Source organism: Colobus angolensis, unplaced genomic scaffold, assembly GCF_000951035.1.
Source record: "Colobus angolensis palliatus isolate OR3802 unplaced genomic scaffold, Cang.pa_1.0 Scaffold109, whole genome shotgun sequence".
Taxonomy (NCBI): Eukaryota; Metazoa; Chordata; class Mammalia; order Primates; family Cercopithecidae; genus Colobus; species Colobus angolensis.
Genome location: NW_012111919.1, coordinates 9,872,430 through 9,899,689, shown reverse-complemented (window position 1 = coordinate 9,899,689; position 27,260 = coordinate 9,872,430). Strand labels below are relative to the sequence as shown.

The window sequence follows — 27,260 nt, the reverse complement described above, 5'->3', positions numbered from 1 at the left end:
AAGTGCCCAGAGTGCTCATCCTGAGATAGAATGTCTTGGGTGTATTTCTTCCTTGCAATTACAGCTTGGCTGATGTTTTTTTCTGCAGGTGAGAGTGATTTTCCAGTGATTGCTTTGGCCTGTACAAGCAGAGAACAGGATTCTTCCCTTCTTTTTGGCCACCAAATGCCTATGTGCCCCACACATTCCAGTGTGCTGAGAAGGACAGAGCGTCTTGGATGATGATGGACGTCCCACCGGGCAGGATGAAGCCAGAGCATGTGGCATCTCCACCTCAAGGGTAAGAGTTGCCATTCTATCTTATTTTCTCAAGGACCATTATTTATCAAAGCAGGATGAGAATGAGCCTTCCAGTGTAGTGAGAAAGATGAAAGTTAGACTCTTCTGATGGATGGCCAAATTGATTGCGCAGTTGGGACAGATGACTATGGGAAGAAAAGTGTTGGTCTTGAAGGATTAGATTGGAGTTACATTAAGGGACACCATCAGACAACTTTAGAAAATGCCGTTTTTCACATTTCCTCCCTCTCCCTTTTTGACATTTATAGTTCAGACTTGAGAGAATGACACTACTGCTATTGTAACTAGATTCCATTTGTGTTCATGTTAGCCAGTCTGGCTTAAAATGTGTGTTGTGGACTGGAATTAGTCAGAGTTTGGCTCAGGTCACAGACTGGGTAGCTCATCAGATGTACCTGGCCCAGAGGCACATCTTTGTTTGAGACACATAACGCTTAAAACATGTTGGATCAATTCTAACTAAACTTGAGACATTGCACATAAGGATCAGGGTTTCCAGGTTCTCCTGGGAAGACCGAATGATATGTCTATACTGGGCCTCTGTTCCTAAAAAGGATTCCAGTGCTGAGTAGCCTCTGCCTCTTAGATAAGTGGGGACAGTTCAGCACTATGCCCAGCCATCTCATTTGTTTGACTTGTTTGGTCACTGGAGGTATTTAATTTCACCATGCCTGTTCTAGATCATTCTGTTAGCTCTTTGACAAAAGTGGTAATAGCTTTTGTTAATTCCTCCAGATAGAAGCAAGTATCTTTTACTAGATTATGGGCAGCACTTAGCATAAGGAGCTATAGCTGTAAGAGGATAATACATGATTCCTTCCACAGCGGAGCTTGGAGTCTAGATTGAGCAACAGTCAGACTTGTGAGGAATAAGGAGAATTGTAGATAACATCATAACGCCTTGTGATATGTGCTAAAATCAAGGTGTACACAAATGAGCTATGGGAGAGGGTGAATACAATGGGGAGGTAGAGAAGGGAGAACCATTAATTTGGCCTGGGCCTAAATTCTCCAAAACTCCCTCCCCTGGGCAACAGAGCTTTCCCATGACAGACCTCTGTATGTGCATGATTCCAAGCAACCTGGCTCAGTTGGAGATGTGATGGAGTATTTGCAGCAGGGCTAGGGGCCCCTCTTGTGGCAAAATCCAGGTTTTTCCTGTTTCTGTTTGAAAAGCTATCATCTATGATTCTTTGCTTTTTACAAAAAGGACAGCTTTCTGGCTGCTTGGCTCACTAAATCACTCAGCCTTCTGAGCAGCTCTCTGCTTGGCGATGAGCTGTGTGAATTACAGAGATCCCTGGAGTTTCCAGAGAGTAGCAGTCACACTAAATACAGATCCAGAGGGAGTGAGTACAACTTTAATGTGATTGTACCAGTTGGTGGGAGTAAGAGAAGGGAAGGGAATAGAGGAAGGAAGTGGGGGAAGGTAGAAATACCGTTATATCAATCTTTTATTTTTGGAATACAGTTTTACATGGGTCTCGTGCTTTATGGTTTCAAAAGACTTTTACATTTGTTATTTTATCCTCAAGGTGGGTTTATAATCTCCTTCTATAGATCAAGACTTCACCTGCCCAAGGTGATGCACATAAGAAGAGGGAGCTCAGATGCAAGTTTTCAGAATCCTAGTCTTTCTCTCTTTTTTGCTAGTTGCTGCTGATAATTCAGCATGAATAAGAGGACACCGTTTTTGTTTTGTTAAGTTCAACGTTTAAACGTTGCATTCAGTTTATGAATGCTCTGAAATAGAGCACCCTGGGACCCTGCAAACTTTCTGGACCTGTGTCATTGGTGTGCTGTCTGACTGTGGCCCATGATGTCAGAACACGTCAAGTGCAGAACAGAGCTGGCAGGGAGTTTTCTTGCCTGCCTGTTTGGCCAGTGGGGCTTACGCTTTACAGAAAGCCTTCTCAGTGGACTGGGCTGCACCACTTGGAAAGCTACTGGAGGTAACGGCTCCATGTAGGAGCCTCGCCATGCTCAGACAATGCTGTAAGAGAAGACTTTTACCTGGGAGGCGCCTGGTAGGAGGGTGGTAAGGAGGAGACATGGGTGTGGATTGAGTTTAGGTTTCTAATTCTGTTTACATTTGCTTGGTTTTCCCATTTTGTATATCCCCACATGGCATGACCAGAAATTGAATTTAGCATGACCTACTCTTTAAAAAATTCGAAATGAGCTTTCTTTTTAAATTTAATGGAACAAAAGAAAACTCTTAGAATAATGTTCCAAAAAGAAGGCAGTGTTAAATACTGAAAATGGTGTATTTTTTTCTTTGATGTAAAAGGATTAATATAGGTTTTTGGACATGTACAAAACAAGAAGGAAAAACAAATCTGGGTTTTTATTTACTTTTATGAAATTGATACCAAAAAGCAGTTCTGTCCAGTAAGAAAAATTGGCTTGTATTATAATACTTTCATTACTTTTCTGAGCAAAGCAGGTGCATTATTAGAGACAGTCATGAGCTTGTGTGTATGTGTATGAGTCAGCCTTAAAAAGACACAATTTTGAGAATATTTTCTTAGGTGAGTTTGAGAGCATGAAGCAACAAGAACAGGAAGTGGACCAAGAGGAGGCAAATAAGAGGTTAATGGCTTTGAAAAAGCTTTACAGGGTGCCAGTTGGAAACAACTGAATCAGTGGTAGTTTTTATTTTAAGCTGCCAGTGTGTATCTTGGATTTTTGACGTGTTTTTCTTCTTTTCAATCTTATAAACACCAAGAGGGACAAAGTGGTCAAATACTGTATATATAGTGTTCTCACCATGAGTGATTTGGGTTGATAGTAGGGAGGAGAGTCAAGACAGTGAAGCTAAGTTTAGCTTTAAGAAGAGAATGAAAATCGCAGTTGGGTCTTCTACTTTGTGGCCAATGACACTGTACCCTCAGATGCATCTGATTTGAGACCCCATGTGACTTCAGCATGTGAATGTCAATGTCCTTACAGTATGGCTGACATAATATGCAAATGAGAACATCAGCCAGTCTCTACCTCCTCCCACTTAAAAAAAAATCTTCAAATACTCATATTTGAGGCATCGTGAAAAGAATCTGCACCATAAAAGCTGGACAACGTTGGGCAAATTCTGAGCCTCAGATGTCCCCGTTTGCAACACGGGAGTCTAAGGTCTATGACTTAGGGTTGTTAGAGAATTAAAGAAAATGATTCATTCATTCAGTTACATGTACTTGTTGCCTGCTAGTGTCTATGTACTGCACCAGTTGTTGAGAATAAAAGAGTGAATAATAGTGTATATGAAAGCAGTTTCCACAGTGCATAGCCTGAAAAAAGATGCTTAGTACATTTTTTCTTAAAACATTTTTAGTGGAGAATTTTAACATGTACAAAAATAAAATAATATGTTAAACTCCTGTGTGCCTACCCGTCACCCGCTGCAACAGTGATTAACTCATAGCCACCTTGTATGATCAGTGCTCCTGCCTTTCCATGTATTATTATGAAATCAATCCCCAATGTTGTGTAATTTTCTCAATAAATATTTTAGTATGTATTTCCAAAAGATAAGGGTTTCCTTTTAAGAACATAATTATATTACTACTGGGACACTAAAACTTAACAATAATTTTTTTATAATATCAAGTATCTAGTTGATTTTTGTACTAGTTCAGTCTCACATTGGTAATTTATAAGGGAAAGAGGTTTAATTGATTAAGAGTTCTGCATGGCTGGGAAAGCCTCAGGAAACTTAAAATCATGGCGGAAGGCAAAGGGGAAGGAAGCACATCTTACCATGGTGAAGCAGGAGAGCGAGAGAGAGTGAAGTGGGAGATGCTACACATTTTCAAACAACCAGGTCTTGTGAGAACTCACTAACAATCATGAAAAAAACAAGGGGAAATCTGCCCCCATGATTCAGTCACCTCCCACCAGGCCCCTCCCCTGACACTTGGGGTTTACAATTTGACATGAGATTTGGGTGGGGACACAGAGCCAGACCATATCAGTTTTCAAAAGTCCCTGATTTTCGTGTGTGTGTGTGTGTGTGTGTGTGTGTGTGTATATATATATACACACACATATATATATGAAAAAAATAAATACACATATGTATATATATTAAACATTTGGCTTGTTAGAATTAGGATCTATACAAAGTCTGTATATTGGCTTTGTATGCCTCTTATTTGATCTGTGTCATTTGTCCTGTAAGGTTTCCCAGTCTTGATTTTGCTGATTGCACCCCTTTGGTGTTATTGAACATATTCCTCTAAAATAGTTATTTTGTTTCAGTAAAATCTAGTTGTTTTGTTATATTAGGCTTGATTAGTGGGTTCAAATATTGTAACTCTGATCTCTGTTATGATTCCCCATCAGCTTTTTATCTGGATTTTATCAGCCATTGATGATCATTGCCTAGATCTATTATTTTATTATGAGTTGCAAAATGACAAGATTTTAATTCTATTATTTTTTTTTTACTTATTATCTAGAATCCCTATTTATTTATTCACTTATTTTTATCATAATTTTTAAAATAATAAATAGAAATAGAGTCTCAGTGTGTTGCCAAGGCTGGTCTCAAACTCCCGGGCTCAAGTGATCCTCCTGCCTTGGCCACCCAAAGTGCTGGGATGGTATCCCTTTTTAAATGACAGTATTATTGAGATATGCTTTGAATACAGCAAAAATCTACCTTTTTAAAAATGTGTTTAATGCAGTGGTTCTTGGTATATTCATGACTGTACAACTTTCCAATTCCAAGGCATATTTATCACCCCCAAAAGAAACCCAAATCCATTAGTAGTACCCATCTCTCCTGCCCTCAGCCCCCAGCAACCACTAACCTATTTTCTGTTTCTATAGTTTTGACTATTCTGGATATTTCCTATAAATGGAATCATACAATATATGATCTTTTATTGTCTTTTTTTTTAGTAGGCTTTTTTCATTAGCATAATGTTTTCAAAGTTGATCCAGGTTGTAGTCTGTGTCAGAACTTCATTCCTTGATGGACATTTAGATTATCTCCCCTTTTTGGCTATTATGAATAATGCTGCTATGAACATTACCTACATGTTTTTGTTTGAACGTATGTTTTTGGTTCTCTTGGGACTATACCCAGGAATGGAATTGCTGGGTCATATGGTAACTCTGTTTAACTTTTTGAGGAATGGGCTTAAACTGTTTCTAAAATGGCTGTGCTATTTTACATTACTTCCAGTGACACACAAGGGTTCCACTTTCTCCACATCCCTGCCAACACCTGATGTATCATAATACAACACTTTCATTATTATGACTTTTTGACTATAGCCATCATACTGGTATGAAGTGGTATCTCATTGTAATTTTGGTTTGCATTTTCCTAATGTTTAATGATGTTGAGCATGTTTTCAAGTACGTTTTTGCCATTTATATGTTTTCATAGAAATGTCTATCGAAATTATTTGCCCAGTTTAAAGGAGTTTATTTGTCTTTTTATTATTGAGTTGTAAGACTTCTTTATTCTGGATACTATATCCTTATCAGTTATATGATTTGCAAATATTTTCTTCTATTTTGCGGGTTGTCTTTTCGTTTTCTTGATACTTGTCTTTTGACTTGATAGTGTCCTTTGAAGTGCATTTTACATTTTGATAAAGTCAGTATAACTATTTTTTCTTTATTTTCCTGTAATTTTAGTGTAATAGCTAGGAAGTCATTCCCTAACTCAAGGTCATGAAAATATATGTTAATATTTTCTTCTAAGAGTTTTATAATTTTAGCACCTACATTCAGGCCTTTGATGTATTTAAAGTTAATTTTTATATATAGTGTGGGATACATATCCAATTTAGGTTTTTTTGCATGTGGCTATCCAGTTGTTCCAATACTGTTTATCGAAAAGACTGTTCTTACACCTGTTGAATTGTCTTGACACACTTGTCAAAAATCAATCAAAAAGCCCATATGAGCTTATTTTTCAGTTTATTGATTGGTTTTTGACAAGTGTGTTAAGAATCAATTTGTCAATTTCCGAAACTTTAGAATTTTAGAATCAATTTGTCATTTCTGAAAAAAGGCAGCTAGGATTTTTATAGGAATTGTATTTAATCTATGAATTAATTTAAAGAGTATTACCATTTAACAATAGCAAATCTTTTAATCCATGAACATTGGGTGTCTTTCTGTTCATTTATTTCTTCCTTAATTTTTTCAACAACATTTTGTAGTATTCATTTTACAGGTTTATGCCACTTTTGTTAAATTTATTTCTAAATATTTTATTTTTCTGGATGCTATTGAAAATGTGATAGTTTTCTTAATTTCATATTTCTATTTTCTTATTGCTAGTATATAGAGATAGAGTTTTTTGTATATCAATCTAGTATCCTGCAAAATTGCTGAACTTATTTATTAGTTATAATTTTTTTTGTATATATATTCCATAGGATTTTCTATATACAAGATCATGTCATCTGCAAACAGAAGTAGTTTAACTTTTCTTTTTCAGTCTGGATGCATTTTCTTTCTTTTTCTTGCCTAATTTCCCTGACTAGAACTTCCAGTACGATGTTGAATAGAAGTGGTGGGATTGGACATTCATGTTTTGTTCCTCATCTTAAGAGAAATGCTTTTAGTCTTTTATCATTAAATATGTTTTTAGCTGTGGGTTTTTCATAGATGCTCTTTATCAAATTGGAGAAGTTCTGTTCTATTCTCAGTTTTTGAGGTTTTTTTTAAATCATGAAAGAGTGCTAGATTTTTTCAAATGCTTTTTCTGCATCTTTTGAGATGATAATGTCATTTTCATTATTTCTTTAGTATTTATATTACCTTGATTGACTTACATGTTAAGCTAACCTTAAATTCCTGAGATAAATCTCACTACTCATGGTATATAATTCTTTTTATATGTTGCTAGATTTGGTTTGCTGATGTTTTGTTGAGGATTTATTCATCTGTATTCATAAGGGATACTGGCCTGTAGTTTTCTTGTGATGTCTTTTTCTAGTTTTGGTATTAGGATAATACTGGCTTCATAGAAGGAGCTGGAAAGTATGCCTTTCTCTTCTAATTTTTGGGAGGGTTTGTGAAAGATTGGTGGTGATTGTGGTAGAATTCACCAGCAAAGCTATCTGTACGTGAGCTTTCCATATGAAAATTTTTTAAATTGCAAATTCTGTATCTTTACTTGTTAATAAATAGATTTATTCAGATTTCCTTTTTCTTCTTGAGTTAGTTTGTGTAGATCATGTCTTTCTAGTGTAAACTAAAAATAAAATTCTAAACCCTCCTGACTATCTGAATGGACCCCTCCTCTAGGCCAAGGGCATTCCAAAATTAACCTGAAAAATGAGTTCAGACCATGATGAGAAGGAGAGGTCAGACATGCTTCATTATACCCTCCTCTTTTTTGGAATTCAGGAAAAGCTTACCAGTGTTAACATCAACACAAACCTTAGGACTGATAGTGCAGTCTCTTTAATTCCGATAAGTAACATTTACCATCTATTCTCTCTGAAGTTGCTACCTGGAGGCTTCATCTGCATGATAAAACCTTGGTCTTCAAAACCACTTATCTTAACCCAGACATTCCTATTGATTGTAAGTCTTTAGACAATGTATTAATATGTTTTCACATTGCTATAAAGACATACCCAATACTGGGTAATTTATAAAGAAAAGAGATTTAATTGACTCACAGTTCCACAGGGTTGGGGGGGTCTCAGGAAACTTACAATCATGGTGGAAGGGGAAGAGGCATGTCTTACATGGTGGCAGGGAAGAGAGAGTGGTAAGAGAAGAGAAAAGAGCCTCTTATCAAACCATCAGACCTTGTGAGAACTCACTCACTATCATGAGAACAGCATGGGAGAAACCACCCCCATGATCTAATTACCTCTTACCAGGTCTCTCCCTTGACACGTGGGGATTACAATTCAAGGGTGGGGATAAAAAGCCAGACAATATCATTCTACCTCTGGCCCCTTCCAAATCTCATGTCCTCATGTTTAAAACCAATCATGACTTCCCAACAGTCCCCCAAAGTCTTAACTTATTTCAACATTAATTCAAAAGTCCAAGTCCAAAGTTTCATCTGAGACAAGGCAAGTCCTTCCAACTAGGAGCCTCTAAAATCAAAAGCAAGTTAGTTACTACCAAGATATAATGGAGGTACAGGCATTGGATAAATGCTTCCATTCCAAATGGGAGAAATTGGCCAAAACAAAGGATTGTTTTGGCCTCAAAACAAATTGGCGCCAAAGGGGCAAGTCTGAAACCCATCAGGGGAGCCGTTAAATCTTAAAGCTCCTAAATGATCTCCTTTTATTCCATGTCTCCCATCTGGGTTGCAGTAATGCAAGAGGTGGGCTCCCATGGTCTTGGGCAGCTCCACCCCTATGGCTTTGCAAGGTACAGCCCTCTTCCCAGCTGCTTTCATGGACTGGTGTTGAGTGTCTGTGGCTTTTCCAGGTGCACAGTGCAAGCTGTCAGTGGATCTACCATTCTGGGGTCAGGAGGACAGTAGGTGGTTCTCTTCTCACAGCTCCACTTGGCAGTGCCCCAATGGGGACTCCGTGTGGTACTCTAACCCAACATTTCCTTTCTGCACTGCCCTAGCAGAGGTTCTCCATGAGGGCTCTGCCCTTGCAGTAAACTTCTGCCTGGACTTCCAGGCATTTCCATACAGCCTCTGAAATCTAGGTAGAGGTTCCCAAACCTCAATTCTTACTTCTGTCCACTCATAGGCCCCAGACCATGTGGAAGTCACCAAAGCTTGGGGCTTGCACCATCTGAAGCCATGGCCTGAGCTGTACCATTGTCCCTTATAGCCATGACTGGAGCTGAAATGGCTGGGATGCTGGGTGCCATGTCCCAAGGCTGCACAGAGCAGTGGGGCCCTGGGTCTAGCCCATGAAACCATTTTTCCTTCTAGGCTTCTAAGCCTGTGATGAAAGGGGCTGCCGCCAGGACCTCTAACATGCCCTGGAGAAATTTTCCCCATTTTCTTGGCAGTTAATATTCAGCTCCTGGTTACTTATGCAAATTTCTGCAGCCGGCTTGAATTTCTCCTCAGAAAATGGTTTTTTCTTTTCTATTGCATCATCAGGCTCCAAATTTCCCAAACCTTTATGTTCTGCTTCCCTTTTAAACAAAAGTTCCAATTTCAAATGATCTTTTGTGAATGAGTAAAATGGAATGTTTTTAAGAGCACCCAGGTCACATCTTGGACACTTTGTGGCTTAGAAATTTCTTCCACTAGATACCTTAAATCATCTCTCTCAAGTTCAAAGTTCTACAGATCTCTACAGCAGGGGGAAAATGCCACTACTCTCTTTGCTAAAGCATAGCAAGAATGAGTGTTTGTTCCCGGTCCCAATAAGTTTTTCATCTCCATCTGAGACCACTTCAACCTGGGCTCATTGTCCATATCACTACCAGCATTTTGGCCAAAATCACTCAACAAGTCTCTGGGAAGTTCCAAACTTTTCCACATCTTCCTGTCTTCTTTGAATCCTCCAAACTGCTCCAGTCTCTACCTGTTACCCAGTTCCAAAGTTGCTTCCACATTTTGGGGTATCTTTGTAGGAGTACCCCAGTCTCTGTGGTACCAATTTACAGTATTACTCAATTTTCTTACTGCTATAAAGACATACATGAGACTGGGTAATTTATAAAGAAAAGGCGTTTAATTGACTCACAGTTCTGCAGAGCTGAGGAAGCCTCAGGAAACTTACAATCCTGATAGAAGGGGAACAGGCATGTCTTACATGGCAGCAGATGAGAGATGAGCAAAGGGGGAAGAGCTCTTAATAAAACCATCAGATCTTGTGAGAACTCACTCACTGTTACAAGAAGAGCATGGGGAAACCACCCCATGATCCAGTCAACTCCCACCAGTTCTCTTTCTTGACACTTGGGGATCACAATTGGAGATGAGATTTGGGTGGAGATACAAAGCCCAACCATATCAGACAATAACTTAACTCTCAACCAATTGCCAATCAGACAATCTTTGAATCTACCTATGGCCTGGAAGCCCCCCCACCTCAGCTACCAGTTTTCTGGGCTTTCTGGACAGACTCAATGTACATTTTACATATATTGATTGATTTCTTGTGCCTCCCTAAAATGTATATAGCCAAGTTGTAGGCCAACAACCTTGGGTACATGTTCTCAGGATATCCTGAGGGCTATGTCACAGGCTATTGGTCACTCGTATTTGGCTCAAAATAAGTCTCTTTAAATATTTTACAGAGTTTGACTCTTTTTGTCGACACTAGCAATTCATATACTTCATCTAGGTTATCTAATTTGTGAACATGATTGTTCATAGTATTCCTTTATAGTTCATTTCATTTTCTGAGGTCAATAGTGGTGTTGTTCTTTCATTGCTGATTTTGCTAATTTGAATCTTCTCTCATTTTCTTATTTTCCTTTGTTTTAAGTTTTGAGACAGAGTCTGACTCTGTCATCGAGGATGGAGTGCAGTAGTGCTATCTCGGCTCACTGCAGCCTCCCCCTCCTGGGTTCAAGTGATTCTCATGCCTCAGCCTCTCGTGTAGCTGAGACTAGACATGCATGACACCATGCCCAGCTAATTTTTGTATTTTTTGTAGAGATGGGGTTTTGCCATGTTCACCAGGCTGGTCTTGAACTCCTGGCCTCAAATGATCCATCTGTCTTGGCCTCCCAAAGTACTTTCAGTTTTTCTTGATTAGCCTCGTTAAAGATTTGTCAATTTTGTTGATTGCCTTAAATGACCAATGGCTTTGTTGATTTTTTTCTGTTTTTAATTTTATTCTCCATTTATTTATTTGCATGTTAATCTTTATTATTTCCTTTCTTTTTTTTTCAGAGGAGGAATTTGTTCTCTTGCAGACAACCTTGCCTTTCCATAAACATAAGGGGAAAGAGATTCTTTTCTGGCCTTTCTGCTCCCTTTGATGGTGTTACCGTCTGCCCACTTTTACAGACTAGAAAACACATCCTCTTTTGGCCTTTCTGCTTCCTTGTCCTTTTTTTTTTTTTTTCCAATCAGTTACCAAATCCTGTAGATTCTATCTTATAAACTTCTTCTGAGTTTATCACTTCCTCTTTCTATGCACCACCACTGTGTGTGTCCATGTTCTTGCCACTCCTAACCTGTTCTATTGCAGCCCTGTCTTCTTGGGCTCAGCTTTTGCCCCAAGCAGCTTTCATGCTGCTGTCATTGGTGGCTTTCTAAGTCACAGTCACAAACATAGCTATGTTCACTTGTTGATTAAGACCCTTTAGTGATCTTGCTGACAGAATAAAATCCAGATTCTTTGGACTGATGTACAGGGTCCTTCACAATCTGGCTTCTGTCTAACCTTTGATGCCTCTGGTGGGAATGTCCTTTTCCTTTCAGTTTGGTGATGTGTTAGTCTGTTCTCACACTGCTATAAAGAACTACCTGAGACTGGGTAATTTATACAGATGTAATTGACTTACAGTTCTGCAGGATGGACAGGAGGCATGACTGGGGAGGCCTCAGGAAATTTACAATCCTGGCAGCAGGCGAAAGGGAAGCCAGCATGTCGTACATGGCAGAGTAGGAGAGAGAGAGAGAGAGTGAAGGGGGAGATGCTACACACTTTGAAAGAACCAGGTCTCATGAAACTCTATCACGAGACAGCACTTGGGGGGTGATGCTAAGCCATTAGAAACCACCTCCACGATCCAGTCACCTCCCACCAGGCTCCACCTCCAACACACAGGATCACAATTCAACATGAGATTTAGGTGGGGACACAGAGCCACACCATATCAGGTGAACTCCACTTGAACCTTGGAGCTGCATATTACCTCTGCTATGAAGCTTCTACAGCTAAGGTCACTGCTTTTTTCTCAGTAATCCCAAAGATGCTTGACTGACCTCTCGCATAGCATGCCTCATGTTGGATTATTAGATTATAAAAAGGAAGAAGGCGGGGGAAGTCTATGTAGTGGAGAGAACATGGACTTTGGAATTAATTCAACCTGGGTTTAAATCTTGGCTCCACCATTTACCTATTATGTACCTAGAGAGACTGAGAGCAGTACCCATTTTTCTATCCAGCTACCATATAGTGTTGGAAGGACTGAATGACATAATGTGGAAAAGCATCCAGCAGTATCAGGTGGGGACTCAGTATACGACAGTCTCCTTTTATTTGTATCATCTGTTCTGAGGAAGCATCATTGCATTGGGTGAGGATCAAAAGCTGTTATTTTCTCTCTGAGAAATGGACCTGGTGCATCCTGATTAGTGTCAGAACTAAAAACAGGCCACGTGCTCAGCCAGCATAGACAATCTATGGAAAGATAATTATAGATTAGGGCCACGTGGGGACTGTCTGTGAGGGGAAGGAGGAGATGCGAGTGGAGCGTGTTTGTGTCAGGAAACTGATAGTGCAATTACCATAAAGAGGTTTTCCCAAGTCAGGTGCTTTTCACGTGGATGTTCCTGAAACACCATCCCATGAAGTGTAATGATATCTTTAAGATATAAGGTACTTAAGCACAGGGAGATAATTATATCCTCTTGATTGTCCACATCCAAACATAGGGAGTAGGGCTTTCTTTTAAAGGGGTAAAACATTGATACGCAAAGGGAAACTCACATCCTTTGTAAGAGCTGAGCTGAGCCCCCTTTGATGTGTGCATTGGGGGCATGACCAAGCCCCAGGGATGGGAAGGGATGAGCTTCAAGCCTGGCAGCAACTAGCCTATCACATCTGAATTGAGTTTTCCCAGACATGAAGAGCCTGTGCTTGAATCTCTGGAGATGCTTATATTATGTAAGTGATCTAAATTGCATTGTATTTTTGGGGGCAAGGTTGGGAGGTATAGTTTGAATGCTTAATAAACAGAGAAGTGGCAATTAGGGTTCATAAAAATTATATTGCCATCTTTTCTCTTTCCTAAAGAAAATGGGTTCCCAAAATCCTGAGGTTTTGGGGGGGAAATCTGTTTTGTGTTGATTTTCTTCTGATCATAATGCATAATAATGTATTCATTTTTATTGCATTTCCTGCTTTGCTTTTAATGTAGCCCATCATCCTGGAAAGGGCAGATTAAAAATAAGCTTGGCCGGGCACGGCAGGACAGAGTGCTAATATCATCTTGTGCTCTTTCCAGGTGCAGCCTGATCTTCCTCGTCTCCCTTGCCAGCCAGCACTCTGCCTCCTGTATCCACCATGGTGTTTGGTGAGTTTTTCCATCGCCCTGGACAAGACGAGGAACTTGTCAACCTGAATGTGGGGGGCTTTAAGCAGTCTGTTGACCAAAGCACCCTCCTGCGGTTTCCTCATACCAGACTAGGGAAGCTGCTTACTTGCCATTCTGAAGAGGCCATTCTGGAGCTGTGTGATGATTACAGTGTGGCTGATAAGGAATACTACTTTGATCGGAATCCCTCCTTGTTCAGATATGTTTTGAATTTTTACTACACGGGGAAGCTACACGTCATGGAGGAGCTGTGCGTGTTCTCATTCTGCCAGGAGATCGAGTACTGGGGCATCAACGAGCTCTTCATTGATTCCTGCTGCAGCAATCGCTACCAGGAACGCAAAGAGGAAAACCACGAGAAGGACTGGGATCAGAAAAGCCATGATGTGAGTACCGACTCCTCGTTTGAAGAGTCATCTCTGTTTGAGAAAGAGCTGGAGAAGTTTGACACACAGCGATTTGGTCAGCTCCGTAAGAAAATTTGGATCAGAATGGAGAACCCAGCATACTGCCTGTCTGCTAAGCTTATCGCTATCTCCTCCTTGAGCGTGGTGCTGGCCTCCATCGTGGCCATGTGCATTCACAGCATGTCGGAGTTCCAGAATGAGGATGGAGAAGTGGATGATCCAGTGCTGGAAGGAGTGGAGATCGCGTGCATTGCCTGGTTCACCGGGGAGCTTGCCGTCCGGCTGGCTGCCGCTCCTTGTCAAAAGAAATTCTGGAAAAACCCTCTGAACATCATTGACTTTGTCTCCATTATTCCCTTCTATGCCACGTTGGCTGTAGACACCAAGGAGGAAGAGAGTGAGGATATTGAGAACATGGGCAAGGTGGTCCAGATCCTACGGCTTATGAGGATTTTCCGAATTCTAAAGCTTGCCCGGCACTCAGTAGGACTTCGGTCTCTAGGTGCCACACTGAGGCACAGCTACCATGAAGTTGGGCTTCTGCTTCTCTTCCTTTCTGTGGGCATTTCCATTTTTTCTGTGCTTATCTACTCTGTGGAGAAAGATGAGCACACATCCAGCCTCACCAGCATCCCCAACTGCTGGTGGTGGGCCACCATCAGCATGACCACCGTGGGCTATGGAGACACCCACCCAGTCACCTTGGCGGGGAAGCTCATCGCCAGCACGTGCATCATCTGTGGCATTTTGGTGGTGGCCCTTCCCATCACCATCATCTTCAACAAGTTTTCCAAGTACTACCAGAAGCAAAAGGACATTGATGTGGACCAGTGCAGTGAGGATGCACCAGAGAAGTGTCATGAGCTACCTTACTTTAACATTAGGGATATTTACGCACAGCGGATGCATGCCTTCATTACCAGTCTCTCTTCTGTAGGCATTGTGGTGAGCGATCCTGACTCCACAGACGCTTCAAGCATTGAAGACAATGAGGACATTTGTAACACCACCTCCTTGGAGAATTGCACAGCAAAATGAGCGGGGGTGTTTGTGCCTGTTTCTCTTATCCTTTCCCGACATTAGGTTAACACAGCTTTATAAACCTCAATGGGTTCGTTAAAATCATTTAATTCTCAGGGTGTACCTTTCAGCCATAGTTGGACATTCATTGCTGAATTCTGAAATGATAGAATTGTCTTTATTTTTCTCTGTGAGGTCAATTAAATGCCTTGTTCTGAAATTTATTTTTTACAAGAGAGAGTTGTGATATGGTTTTGGAATATAAGACAAATGGCATTGGGTGGGGTTTGTGGCTACAGCTTATACATCATTCTGTGTTTGTCATTTACTCACATTGAGCTAACTTTAAATTACTCACGAGTAGAATCAGAGGTCCAGCTGACTGAGACGACATGCATGTGAGATCCACAAAATGAGACGATGCATGTCAATCCATGCTCATGTTCTAAACATGGAAACTAGGAGCCTAATAAACTTCCTAATTCAGTATGGAGAATGTCTTGGTTGTGTGTTTTTATGTTGAGTAACTACATTTTAGTATGTTCAGGATTGGTTTGGAAGAAAAATGTTCTTTCTGGAGTACCAAGAGCCCTCCTTTCTTTATGTTTTTGAATTTTGGGTATATACCAAGCATATGCTAGCTCTTTTTCAGTAGACTTGATGGGAGTTGGCAGATAGAAGAACATGTCCATGACTAAATTGTGCTGTCCAGCATAAACTGATTAAACATGTAGGTGTTTGGGACACACTCAAAATTGGCATATATGAATGAAGCGTGTGCCCTTGCAGATATTTCTTCAGTATATATTTTGAATTTTATAATAATGTATACTGCTAAGACAAAATCTCATTACCTAAAAAATATTGCAGAGCAGAGTAAACCTACACATTCACAGGCAGGAATACTTTCAGTGAATGGAAGAAGGGAGTAATGTTGTACAAACACACAGATGTGATTCATTATGACCAGAGGAGTGAAACTTAAATCTCTGGAAAAAGCTATGCCAGCAGCTATAAAATGAGCCAACATTTTCCAATAGCCGTAGAGATGGTAATTTCTGCATCTTGTGTAGAAACTTCTCACAAGGAAAGAAGACATACCTATGCATTTTCAGACAGTGGCAGAGCAATTCTATCCCATGTGGAGAGAATTTAGCTAAAGTGTTAATTTTGGAGATGTGTGGAGACTCTCATGCGTGCCACCAGGGGCCGGTTATGGCCTGAAATCTTCCCAATGGAAGAGCCACATGGATTTGTTATGTTTGTAGATGCATTTCATTGAAAGAAGGGCATTTTCAGATATAGGTAACTGACTCATCACTCCTCTTAATGTTTCTATGGCTTCTGAGATGGATATAACTAAACAGTGTTTATGGCCACTTTTAAATCTGGAGGTTTATTACATGCATGTGTGTTACCCCCTGCTCATTAAAAAAATCTTTTCTCCAAAATGCATTTTTGATATTGGAGTAAGTATAGTTTTGAGGCACAGCAATAGAATTTGGGATCTTGTTTTATCAAAGATTTTCTAATTAGTGGTGAGGTAACTGAAGACTGCTTATGTAAGAATAGTAACAGTAGTAATAGTAATAACAACAGCAGCAATAATAATATAATAATAAGGTAACTGTATAATTGCATTTATTTATTACAACACCCTGGAAGAAAAGTTTGTTACTATTCCCATTTTAAAATGGGAAACCAAGGTTTGCAGGGAAAGTGACTTGCGTAAGTTCAAGGCATGAGGAAACTAAGGTTTGCAGGGAAAGAGGCTTGCAAAAGTTCAAGAGTCAGCAGTGGGCTTGGGCTCTGGACCCAGGAGGCTGACCTCCAGGGCCTGTGCTTTTCACTGCCCCCTGCTCTGCTGTGTTAGGGAGTGGATTTAAGGAAACATTAGAACAGAGTGCATCTGAAGGGACCACGAGCCACAAATGCTGTCAAACTTTGACTTTTTAAGGATGTGAGCTGAAAGAGGGAAATGCTGGCTTATGTATCTTTCCTTTCCTAATCCAGACATCAGACACACTTGTTTACAGAGACAGTTTTCTAGAATGCCCCTAGAAGCTGGAACAGGCTCTGAGGGTCCGTCCTTGAGGACACTGCATGGCAGACACAGCATAAACCATGGCTTTGTAAGAGCCTAGAAATGTCTCTTCGCTGGTGAGAGCAAGTAGATTAACGGGAGCTTTGATAGTTGGACCTTCGTAGGAACTGGGTTTCTGCCTGTGTCTCATATTAATTGCTGGAGAGCGGCTTGCTATGTGGCATGAGTGGCGATGGTGTCTTCCCTCTGGGCTTGGCCAGCTGCAAACCCTTCCCTCAACTCCTTCTCAGCCCGGTCCCTGCCATAGTCTTCAGTTAGAATCCCTGCCACATCCCTAGGCCTCCATGCCACAAATTGCAGTGCCTTGTTGTGTTTCTTTTAGCCTCTCTGAGTTTTCCCACTGTCCACAAAGGGCTCCTCTTCTTCATTCCCACATGGTGACATGCTGGGTTCCTTCCTTCTCCAAGGCTTGAGCCAGTGGCTGAACACGCACTTGCAGGGATGCTGGCCGGGGACTGAGGCACTGCCTGTTTCTGTGTTGATTGGTCCTGGGCATCAGGGTTCATTTGTGGGAGACCCGACCACTTGAGGAGTTTTATCCTGTAATTCTTTCCAGTTCTTTGTTCTTGTCTTGTGACCGCTTTTTCTCCTTCCAGTTCCTCAGATTTGTTTTCATCCACAGCAGTTCTTTATGGCAGTTTGGAAGGCCGTTGACTCCCCAGGCACCTGTCCCACCTGAGTCGATTTTCTCTTTCCCATTCCCTCTGCCCTGGAGATTGTTTCAACTTCCGCTTGTTTTCATTCAACATTTCCTGAGTGCTTGCTCTGATGTATGTTCAGGACAGCCTCCGGGCATAGCAGACTGAGACTCCATCCTTATGGGGGGCCTTCAGGCCAACAGGAAACAGGGGTCAATTGACTCACCTCTTTCTCTCTCTGTTTGGAGAGAGAGAGCAAAGAGAGAAGAGGCTTCCTGGAGGGGGTGACACCTGAGCTGTTTGGGGTGCTAGTCTCTGAGTCTGGTGATCTGGAGAGTTCAGTTTGATGTTAGAGATAAAACCGTAACTGATACTGAGCAGGCGGAGTCTGTTGCCTCCCAGATCCCACTTTCCAGCCATATACACTACTAATCTCTGCCTCTGGGGCTTCTCTTTTCTCCCCTTTTGCTGACCACCCAACTTCTGTTAAAAGATCTTTCACCTTTAGATGTGCTGATCTCTCTTCTTTTTTTTTTTCCTGTAGAGGTTTAAATATGCAGATATAGGTAACTTTGTGACTTTACTTGCTCTTGTTTTTTTTTTCATTGTTTGTTTTTGGTCCTCAATTGCTTGTGTACATGCCTGAGATCTCCCTCAAGTGTTTATTTTGTATTTAACTCAGAGTTTTAGGGGCACTTGCTATTGTTTCTGGCTGCATAGTTATGGTGGGCCATTGTCTTGGGGCTTCTATGCTGTGAGACCGCTGTTCTGTTTTATAGAGGCTGATTAATGTTGCTGGAGAAGCTGTAACTAATGTTCAGAAATGGGTAATTTGTACCATATGGAACTGCCAATATCTATCACTTTTTGATTGAGAATAACAGCAGTTTCAATATGGTTCAATTTATTGTTAAAGGTTTGCCTCATGTTAGCACAAAGATATGTCTCAAGTTCTTAGACAAGCTTGTAACAGGTCCTATCTACTACATGTCTGGTTTAAGGAAGAAGTGGGCACCAGGATGCCTGGTGATTTAGGACTAGCACCAGGGCGTGCTGGCTGGGTGAGGAGGAGATGGGGGAGAACCTCTCTGAGCTTGTTTTCTTAGATTTGAGATGAATATATTAATTACTGGAATTTTTTTTTTTTTTTTTGAGACAGAGTCTCACTCTGTCACCCAGGCTGGAGTGCAGTGGTGCAATCTCAGCTCACTGCAAGCTTCGCCTCCCAGGTTCACGCCATTCTCCTGCCTCAGCTTCCCAAGTGGCTGGGACTACAGGCACCCGCCACCGTGCCTGGCAATTTTTTGTATTTGTAGTAGAGACAGGGTTTCACCGTGTTAGCCAGGGTGGTCTAAATCTCCTGACCTCGCGATCTGCCTGCCTTGGCCTCCCAAAGTGCTGGGATTACAGGCATGAGCCACTGCGCCCGGCCCAACTGCTGGAATTCTTTATATCCCTGACGCTTGTGTAATTTGCTTTGTTACTGCAAAATGGCTAATTTCCTTCTAACTTGGCTTTCATTATAAATGTGCATAGCAAAAACCAATTTTAAACTACTTTCTAATTTTTCTTATCTTCTCAGTAGAATCCTAACCAATGAGGTTTTACTTCCTGTTGTTGATGGCCCAAGGGATTGACTACCTTAAAACTTAGGTTATTAAAAAGATTTGCAAAGGATCATTTATTTCCCTATGTCTGGTGGCGAGGAGTGAAGGCCCCTAAAATGCTGGAATGATATTGGGTGAAAACCTCTTGAACTTCAAAAAGTGCATGATTTTGGTTTGCTTTTAAATCACCTGGTGGCTTGAACTTTGTTCATTTTCAGCATCTGCTGCTTTGTCCTTCTCAGGAAGAATGCCAAAGCATTTAAGAACACAGGAAAAAGAGGAGGGGTGAGCTGAGAGAGAGAAAACTCACAGGTCCTTGATGTCTAAGCACTGCTTAAAGCCATGGAATGTGACAGTCTGGCCCCCTTCCCATTTTATAGATGAGGAAAAGGAGTGACTTACCTAAGTAAGGCATGTGATATAGTTTGGATCTGTGTCCCGGGGCTCAAATCTCATGTTTAGTTGTAATCCCCAGTGCTGGAGGCAGGGCCTGGAGGGAGGTATTTGGATCAGGAGGTTGGATCTCACATGCCTCGGTGCTGCCTTTTTGATAGTTCTTGCAAGATCTGGTCATTTAAAAGCGTGTGGCACCGCCCCCTGCACTGCATTCCTTGCTCCTGCCTTTGCCATGTGATGTGTCCATTCCTGCTTTGCTTTCTGCCCTGACTGTAAGCTTCCTGAGGCCTCCCTAGAAGCCAAGCAGATGCCAGGACTATGCTTCCTATAAAGCCTGCAGAACTGTGAGCCAATTGAACATCTTTTCTTTATAAATTACCCAGTCTCAGACATTTCTTTACAGCAGTGCAAGAACAGCCTAATACAGTATGCCATGCAGCAACAGAGACCAAATCCAGACTAGAATACAGACACACCACCCTTCCTCCCTCCCTGCTCCCTTCTTATCGCATCCCTTTTGCCTACCCCCCTCTCCGTCCCTTCCTTCCTCCTTCTCTCCCTGTCCTCCCTTCCCCTGCCTCCCCATCTCCCCTTGGCTCCCCTCCTCTTTGATGCCCTCCTTTCCTTTCTCCCTCCCTCTCCTCCTTGCTTTTATTATAAAAGAGTGTAAATATATACAGAAGTTGCAAGAATAGTATCGTATACTTCCCTGTGACCATCACCAGCTTCAACAGAAACTTGTTTCATCTCTGTGACTCATTTCCTCTTCTCCCCAGTTTATTTTGAAGCAAGTCTCAATCATATCATTTAATCCATAAATATTTCACAAAGTATCTTTAAAAGAGCAGTCTTTTTCTAAACATGATTGCAATGCCATTAGTAAAGCTAAAAATTAATGATTACTCCTTAATGCTATGAAATAGCCAGACTTGGTATTGTATAACCATCACTTTCTAGTTATGTGGCATTTCTGAACACCTGGTTTGAGTAGGAATTTCTACAAATGTTATGCTGAAGAGTCACAGGAATGTAGTGAGCCTCAAAAAGTAATTGAAATGATGTCTGCTTAGATTCTCAATGTATTCTCAGTTTTTCAAGACCTCCAGAGGCTGAGAGAACACACCTTACAGCTTACATTTGACTTAAATGTTGCTAATGGCAGTTTCAAGTCCATTTGTCCTTATTTCACACGTATTGAAGGTAGAACCAATTACTAACTGCCCTCTGAATAATCAATGTCTGAGTTCTTCAAGTTATTCGGTTTCCATTTAGAGCTTCCTTCTGCTGTAAAGAATCCCTGTTTTTAAACTTTTACTCAGTTTTTTTTTTTTTTTAGGAAAGTAGGAGAAGAAAGAGAAAATATTTATTAGGTGCTACCCAATTTAATCAACATCCAAGTGCGATAGGTGTTTTAGTAGAGAGCTTAAACGACTTTCCTAGGAGTATTAGTTTCAGATGGCTGCTGTGACAAATTATCACAAACTTGGTTGCTGAAAAGATGAAAAATTTACCCTCTTCCAGTTCTGGAGGCCAGAAGTTTGAACTGAATCTTAGGGGCTAAACCTAAGGAGTTGGTAGGGTTGGTTCTGGCTGGAGGTTTTGGGGGTAGAATCTGGACCTTGCCTCTTCTAGCTTATGATGGCTGCTGGCACTCCTTGGCTTGTAGCCACATCATTCCAATCTCTGCCTCCACAGTCTCATTGCCTTCTCTTCTGTGTCACATCTCCCTCTGCCTCTCTTATAAGGACACTTGTGATTACATTTAGGCCCCCCTGGATAATCCAGGCTACTCTTCCCACATTAAAATCCTCAATTTAATCACATCCTCAAAGTCCTTTTTTGATATAACATTCACAGTTTCCAGGGATTACAACATGGATGTCTTCAGGGGCCATTATTCAGCCTACTGCACCAAAGTTACACAGCTACAAGGTTTAATGTTAATGTTGTACCAATATATTACAACTTACTGGTTGGGAAAAAGGGACAGTGGACAAAAGCATGCCTTTTGCATCAAATTTAAGTTCTAATCCTAGTTTTGTCTGTGATCATGGGCAAGCACTTTAACCTCTCTGAGCCTCAGTCTTCTCATCTGTGTATGGGGATGATATCAACCTTCTCATAGGACTAGTGTAAGGATGAAATTAGCTAATCTATATAAAGTATCTGGTGCAGTACCTGGCATATAGTACACATTCCATAAATGAGCTCCCATATTATTATAATGCAAGACTCCCTTTGGCTTATTTTATGTGGTACCCATACAGAACCAGGTATTTTCTGTTTGCAATATGTTAATGAAACCAAAAACAATTTGATGTCAAAACATTTACAGTAGTGAATAGAAGAGTAATTTATGAAGTATTATTGTGTGAAAAGACAATGGTGAGAATTTTGAATTAGGAAATAAAAATCTAAAATAGCAGAATCAGAGCATATTGGAGCAACTTTTAAGTGAAATTTGTAAAGGTTTTTGCAAAACAAAAAATGTCACTGATTGGCAAGGGATTTGAAGATGAGAAGGAGCACTGGGTCTGGAGTTGGAATACTTTTTTTTTTTTTTTTTTTTGAGACAGAGTCTCACTCTGTCACCCAGGCTGGAGTGCAGTGGCGCCATCTCAACTCACTGCAACCTCTGCCTCCCAGGTTCAAGTGATTCTCGTGCCTCAGCCTCCCAAAGTAGCTGAGATTACAGGTGCACACCACCACACTGGCTAATTTTTGTATTTTTAGTAGAGATGAGGTTTCACCTTGTTGGCCAAGCTGGTCTTGAACTCCTGGCCTCAAGTGATCTGCCTGCCTCGGCCTCCCAAAGTGCTGAGATTACAGGTGTGAGCCACTGGACCCAGCTGAGAATACCTGTTTGTGTTCCAGATCTGTTTATTTCTCTCTAGCTGGGCATGGGGAAACTACTTACCTTAGCTTTCTAAGCTTCAGTGTCTTAATGTATGAAAAGGAAAGGACAAGATCATGGCTGTAAATATGTAAAAATTATTCAAGTATGTCCCATAAACACTTCATAGTAAGGAGCCATCGGGGTCCCTCTTCCCTGATGAGAAAGATGAAGAGGTGAAGCAACTACATGTGTGTCCACGATGGACTTTATTACATCACTGAAAAAAAATCAGTGAACAGAACATTTGTTTCCTGAAGCATTGTGTAGCTTTATTTGAAGATAGCTTTCTTTCCAAATGAATCCTGCCAGATACCAGCATGAGTTTACATTTTACTGCAAAGTTCCATGGTGCTGTAAGGCCAGCTGTATGAAGCACACACAGAGCTCTTTTTCCAGTAGCAATTATCTGATGAAATTGTGCCTTGTTGCAGCACACAAGCCAGCTATATTCCCGTTGGAGTAGGGAGCACGTGCTCTGGTATTTATAAACTGTAAAAACAGTTTGTCAGCATGCACAGCACATGCATTCATCCCTGAGTGCTGGCAAGAAATAGTCTCATTGTTCCTGAAGAGCTAATGATGGATTTATAAATTCTGTCAGCAAATCTACTGCTGCAAGGGATTCTCTCTATAGATGATGTTGACTCCAGCATGTGCCGTTTTAATCATGGACTGAATACGTTGTAAGGCCCTGGGTCAGACAGTTGGCCCATTCTTTTCTGAGCCAACCCCAACAGATTCCAGATGCAAAGGAAGAATCATGGTGCAAGGTGCATGGTGTCATAGAGGAGACAAAACATGGAAAGTCAGCACATTCAGAATCCTCAGCTTCACCCTTCACTGCCTAGCTAGCAAGAAAAAGATTTCAGAACCATTGCAGACACCATCTTGCACCATTGCTGGGGTCTGCACAAGCCAAAACTTTAGAATCCTTTCCAGGGTCCTGGTTTTGGCTTTGCTGGGGATGGGTGCAGGAATGGTTCATGTTTTCTTAAAACCTTTGTCTCTGGGCCAGTCAGACAGCCTAGCAGCCCACAGAAGTGAGCTGTAACCCTCCACATGGTTCACAGCAGTATACCCAGACTCTCTTCATTGACCCTTTCTGCTTCCGTTGGATCGGGTGTAATCTGGTTCTTGACTCTCAGCTTTGGTTTTTGTCCACCATCTGCCTTCGCGTCTTGGCAAATCATCTCTCTGTTCATTACTCCAGTTACCACTCATACCCTCTATCTATGTGTTTCCGCATTTTAGAGCATTTTCATGTAAGCCTACCCCAGGATAGCCTCTGAGGACAAGCCTAAGTCTCAGCTAGCTGAGGTTTAGTCCAACTTCTTGAAAGCCCCGCAGAGAGAGAGACCTGGATGTTTCAGGCTGTTCATGACCTCAGGTGACTGACACAGGCCTGATCAGACTCCATTCCAAGGTTCTTAGTAAGAGTTATCAACTCCCACTGGAAGCTTGGGGTCATTTCAGCATAAGATACTGTGTGATATTTAATGGGATTTTAAATGGACCATGCTTCACTTACATATTCCTGGAACCTCCAGTATAATTGCCCCTCTTTTAATCAGTCAACCCCAGTGGCTCTTGGTAGATTGTCCATAAGGGACTTTGTAGAGTTGTATGGTTATCTGTGACAGCTTCCCAGTGGAGTAGGGAAGGGCCCTATAGCTTTTATTGTGAGTGAGTGATTGCCCTTGAGGATCAGATTATTTTTATGGTTTTGTCTCATATCCAATTTCATTTGTTCAATAAAAATATATTAAAGGCTACTCTATGTTATGTTCCATTATATTATATATTTATGCTCTGATATAGTGGATAAAAAAAAACCACAGTTCTTGCTTATAAGATGCTCACAGTCTGATGGGATGGACATCCAGGGCTGGGGTGTTTAAGGGTAGCAGAAAAGGAGCACAGGCCTTGGAGGTCAGACCTTGGTTCAGAGTCTGGCTTCACCACTTACTTGCTCTGTGACCACGGTTACTTAACCTCTCTGAAGCCTCCTTTTTTCTCAACTATACAAAGGGGACTAAGGCCCATTTTACAAGGCTGAGATAACACACATTAAGGACACATTGTAGGTGCTCAAAAAAGGTTACTGTCCTCATTTTTTTGTTGACTAATATTGCATTCTTGGCTAAGGTTTTATTACATAAGCGGAATTGAAACCTTGACATCAGTTTAGTGAATCTGAATAGAGTAGACAGTTGGTGATTGAGATTTATAATCACTTGCTCCCCTTTCATTCTTTGCTGATAAACTCATATTGGCATATCAGTATGATATTAAGTTCCAGTGCTGCTCTGAGGTCAAGAGCATCCTCTACCCTTGACAGGTTGCTTGTACAGACCTTTTCCCTCTTCCCCTCATGATCTCTGTATCATGAGTCAGGAGACCCCTGAGCCTTGGGAGCTTCCTCGAACAGTTCCAGACTTGCTGACATTTATGAATTAATATTGCCTTATCAAACAATGAAGGATTCTAAAAACAATGTATGCCCCACATAACTGCCTCACAAACCAGTATTTTAGTGCTGAAGTGATCACCGTATTCCATGAAAGTTTTGGCAGGGGTTTCCCTTCCTCACTGAGCACCCGATGTCTACAATGCAATTGCACAGGTTTGTCCTGAGACAAGCAGCCATCATTTCTGATGGTTAAATGTTTCAATCCATCTCAAGAAACTGCGTGCAATCAGTAGATCTAATAAAACTGGAGTTTTAAAAGTAGTTTGGATACATTGGAATGTGCTGTTGCAATTGGAATAGAAACTGTACAATATTAATATTACATATATGCTTGACATTGTTTTAAGTGCTTTATCTAAATTAACTTATTTAATTCTTACAACAAGACCATGAAGTAAGTGCTGTTATTGTCCTCATTTTACCATTTAGGAGACTGAAGAACCAAGGGGGTTATAAAACATGCCCAAAGTCATGCAACTAGGAACTGGGGAGCTAGGAATTGAACCCAGGCAGTTTGAGCTCAGAATTCATGCTTCAACCTGTACTACAGTATACAAGCTCAAAACTATTTTTTAAAAAACTAGTTTTATTTTATTTTTAATTGACAAATAATAATTGAACATTCAATACTAATGTAAGTCATTGACTAACGGTCATCTAGAGATTTAATTGAAAAAATTTTGATTATCTCAAGAGGCTGAGTTTTTGATGTTTACCAGTAGTATGGCCTCAAATTTGTAAGCTGAGAAGTGATTACTCATTATTTCTTGACATTCCTGTTATTACTGAGACCCTGCTATGTGGAAAGGACTTTTTTGGCTACTGGTGAGAAGAGTGGGGAATTATCATTAAACATGATCTTGTCAAGAACTGTGAAAGATCTGAAGTTTTCCCTATTTGCATGGCTGTAAGTTAGTCTGCTATAGATTCATGGAAGCTGGCATGGTTTCTGGGTTGTAATAAACAACAGGCACTTCATTATAGCAATAGCAGTAACCAGAGTATTGGCATTTATGCTTGTTCTCTGAGCCTCAGTTTCCAGCTCATTCCAAAAGAAATTTGGGGTGGTTACAGAATTGATCAGGACTCTCTGGAATAGAGGTGACAGAAACAGGAAGATAAGAATGATTAGGGCCGGGCAGGGAGGCTCACGCCTGTAATCCCAGCACTTTGGGAGGCCAAGATGGGTGGATCATTTGAGGTCAGGGGTTTGAGACAAGCCTGACTAAAATGGTGAAACCCCATCTCTACTAAAAAAACAAAAATTAGCTGGGTGTGGCGGCACGTGCCTCTAATCCCAGCTACTCAGGAGGCTGGGGTGGAAGAATCACTTGAACTCAGGAGGCGAAGGTTGCAGTGAGCTGGAGATTGCACCGCTGCACTCCAGCCTTGGTGACAGAGTGAGAAGACTACATCTCAAAAAAAAAAAAAAAAATGAATTAGATGAGAAAAAATGTGGCAAATGTGAAATAAGTTGGAAAATATGCATAGCTATACATTTAAAAATATATACTATTTAATTACTTGTGCTCTGACTTGTTTTAGCAGGGTTTTTAAAGTAGTTTCAAAGATACGTCCATCTAACATAACAAAATGAAAACAACTGGAATATATGCATTTATGTGCTGACTGCTTCCCCAAAGGACTTTGTGAAACTTAGGAATTGAAAAACAAATACCGGGAAATTAATAGTAAAATGAACAAACAAAACAAAAAAACCAAAAAGGAATTCACAGAAGAAAAATTGGATAGAGCCCCAAATTCTAAATGTGTGGTTTCCATGCACAGTGACTGTTCCTAGGATCTATCCTGGAATCTGTCCTGACGCTTTGTCTCACATGCACAAAAACTGAGGGCAAACTTGAAACACCCGAGCACGGTCTTCTGCAATCATCCAGCTTTGCCTACTTTACTTCTGATCAGGTCCTTTTCTGTCCGCCCTGACTCTCGACTTTGACTCCTCTTTTTAGTTCTGTTCCTGCCCTGTGGTTTCTGCGTTGGACACTGTCCTCCCATGGTGACCTCAGCAAAGCATTTCTCAGGATGTTGTCTCAGGGCTGCTCTAGCGCTTTTCCTGACTGCCACAACTTGTGTGCATGGAACCCAAATCCCTATATGCACAGGTACTGTCTGGGTTAATGGGACACACTGCACCAACTGTTGGCCCCACACCCACTGCAGTTGACTACTTTGCTCGGTTGTTTCTTTTGCATAAGTGTCTATTTCACCCAGTTGGC

General features: G+C 41.1%; 1 protein-coding gene across 3 annotated transcripts in view; it reads left to right on the top strand.

Moving 5' to 3' along the window:
• KCNS3 (potassium voltage-gated channel, modifier subfamily S, member 3) overlaps positions 1-15,408 on the top strand; it is a 49,230-nt gene extending 33,822 nt beyond the window's left edge. For all 3 annotated transcript variants that reach the window (XM_011951294.1, XM_011951284.1, XM_011951303.1), the window contains exons 2-3: positions 89-280; positions 13,396-15,408. In XM_011951294.1, coding sequence (XP_011806684.1) covers positions 13,455-14,930 — 1,476 coding nt within the window. In that variant the 5' untranslated portion in view covers positions 89-280; positions 13,396-13,454 and the 3' untranslated portion in view covers positions 14,931-15,408. The remainder of the gene's footprint in view (positions 1-88; positions 281-13,395) is intronic.
• The last annotated feature ends 11,852 nt before the right edge of the window (positions 15,409-27,260 follow it).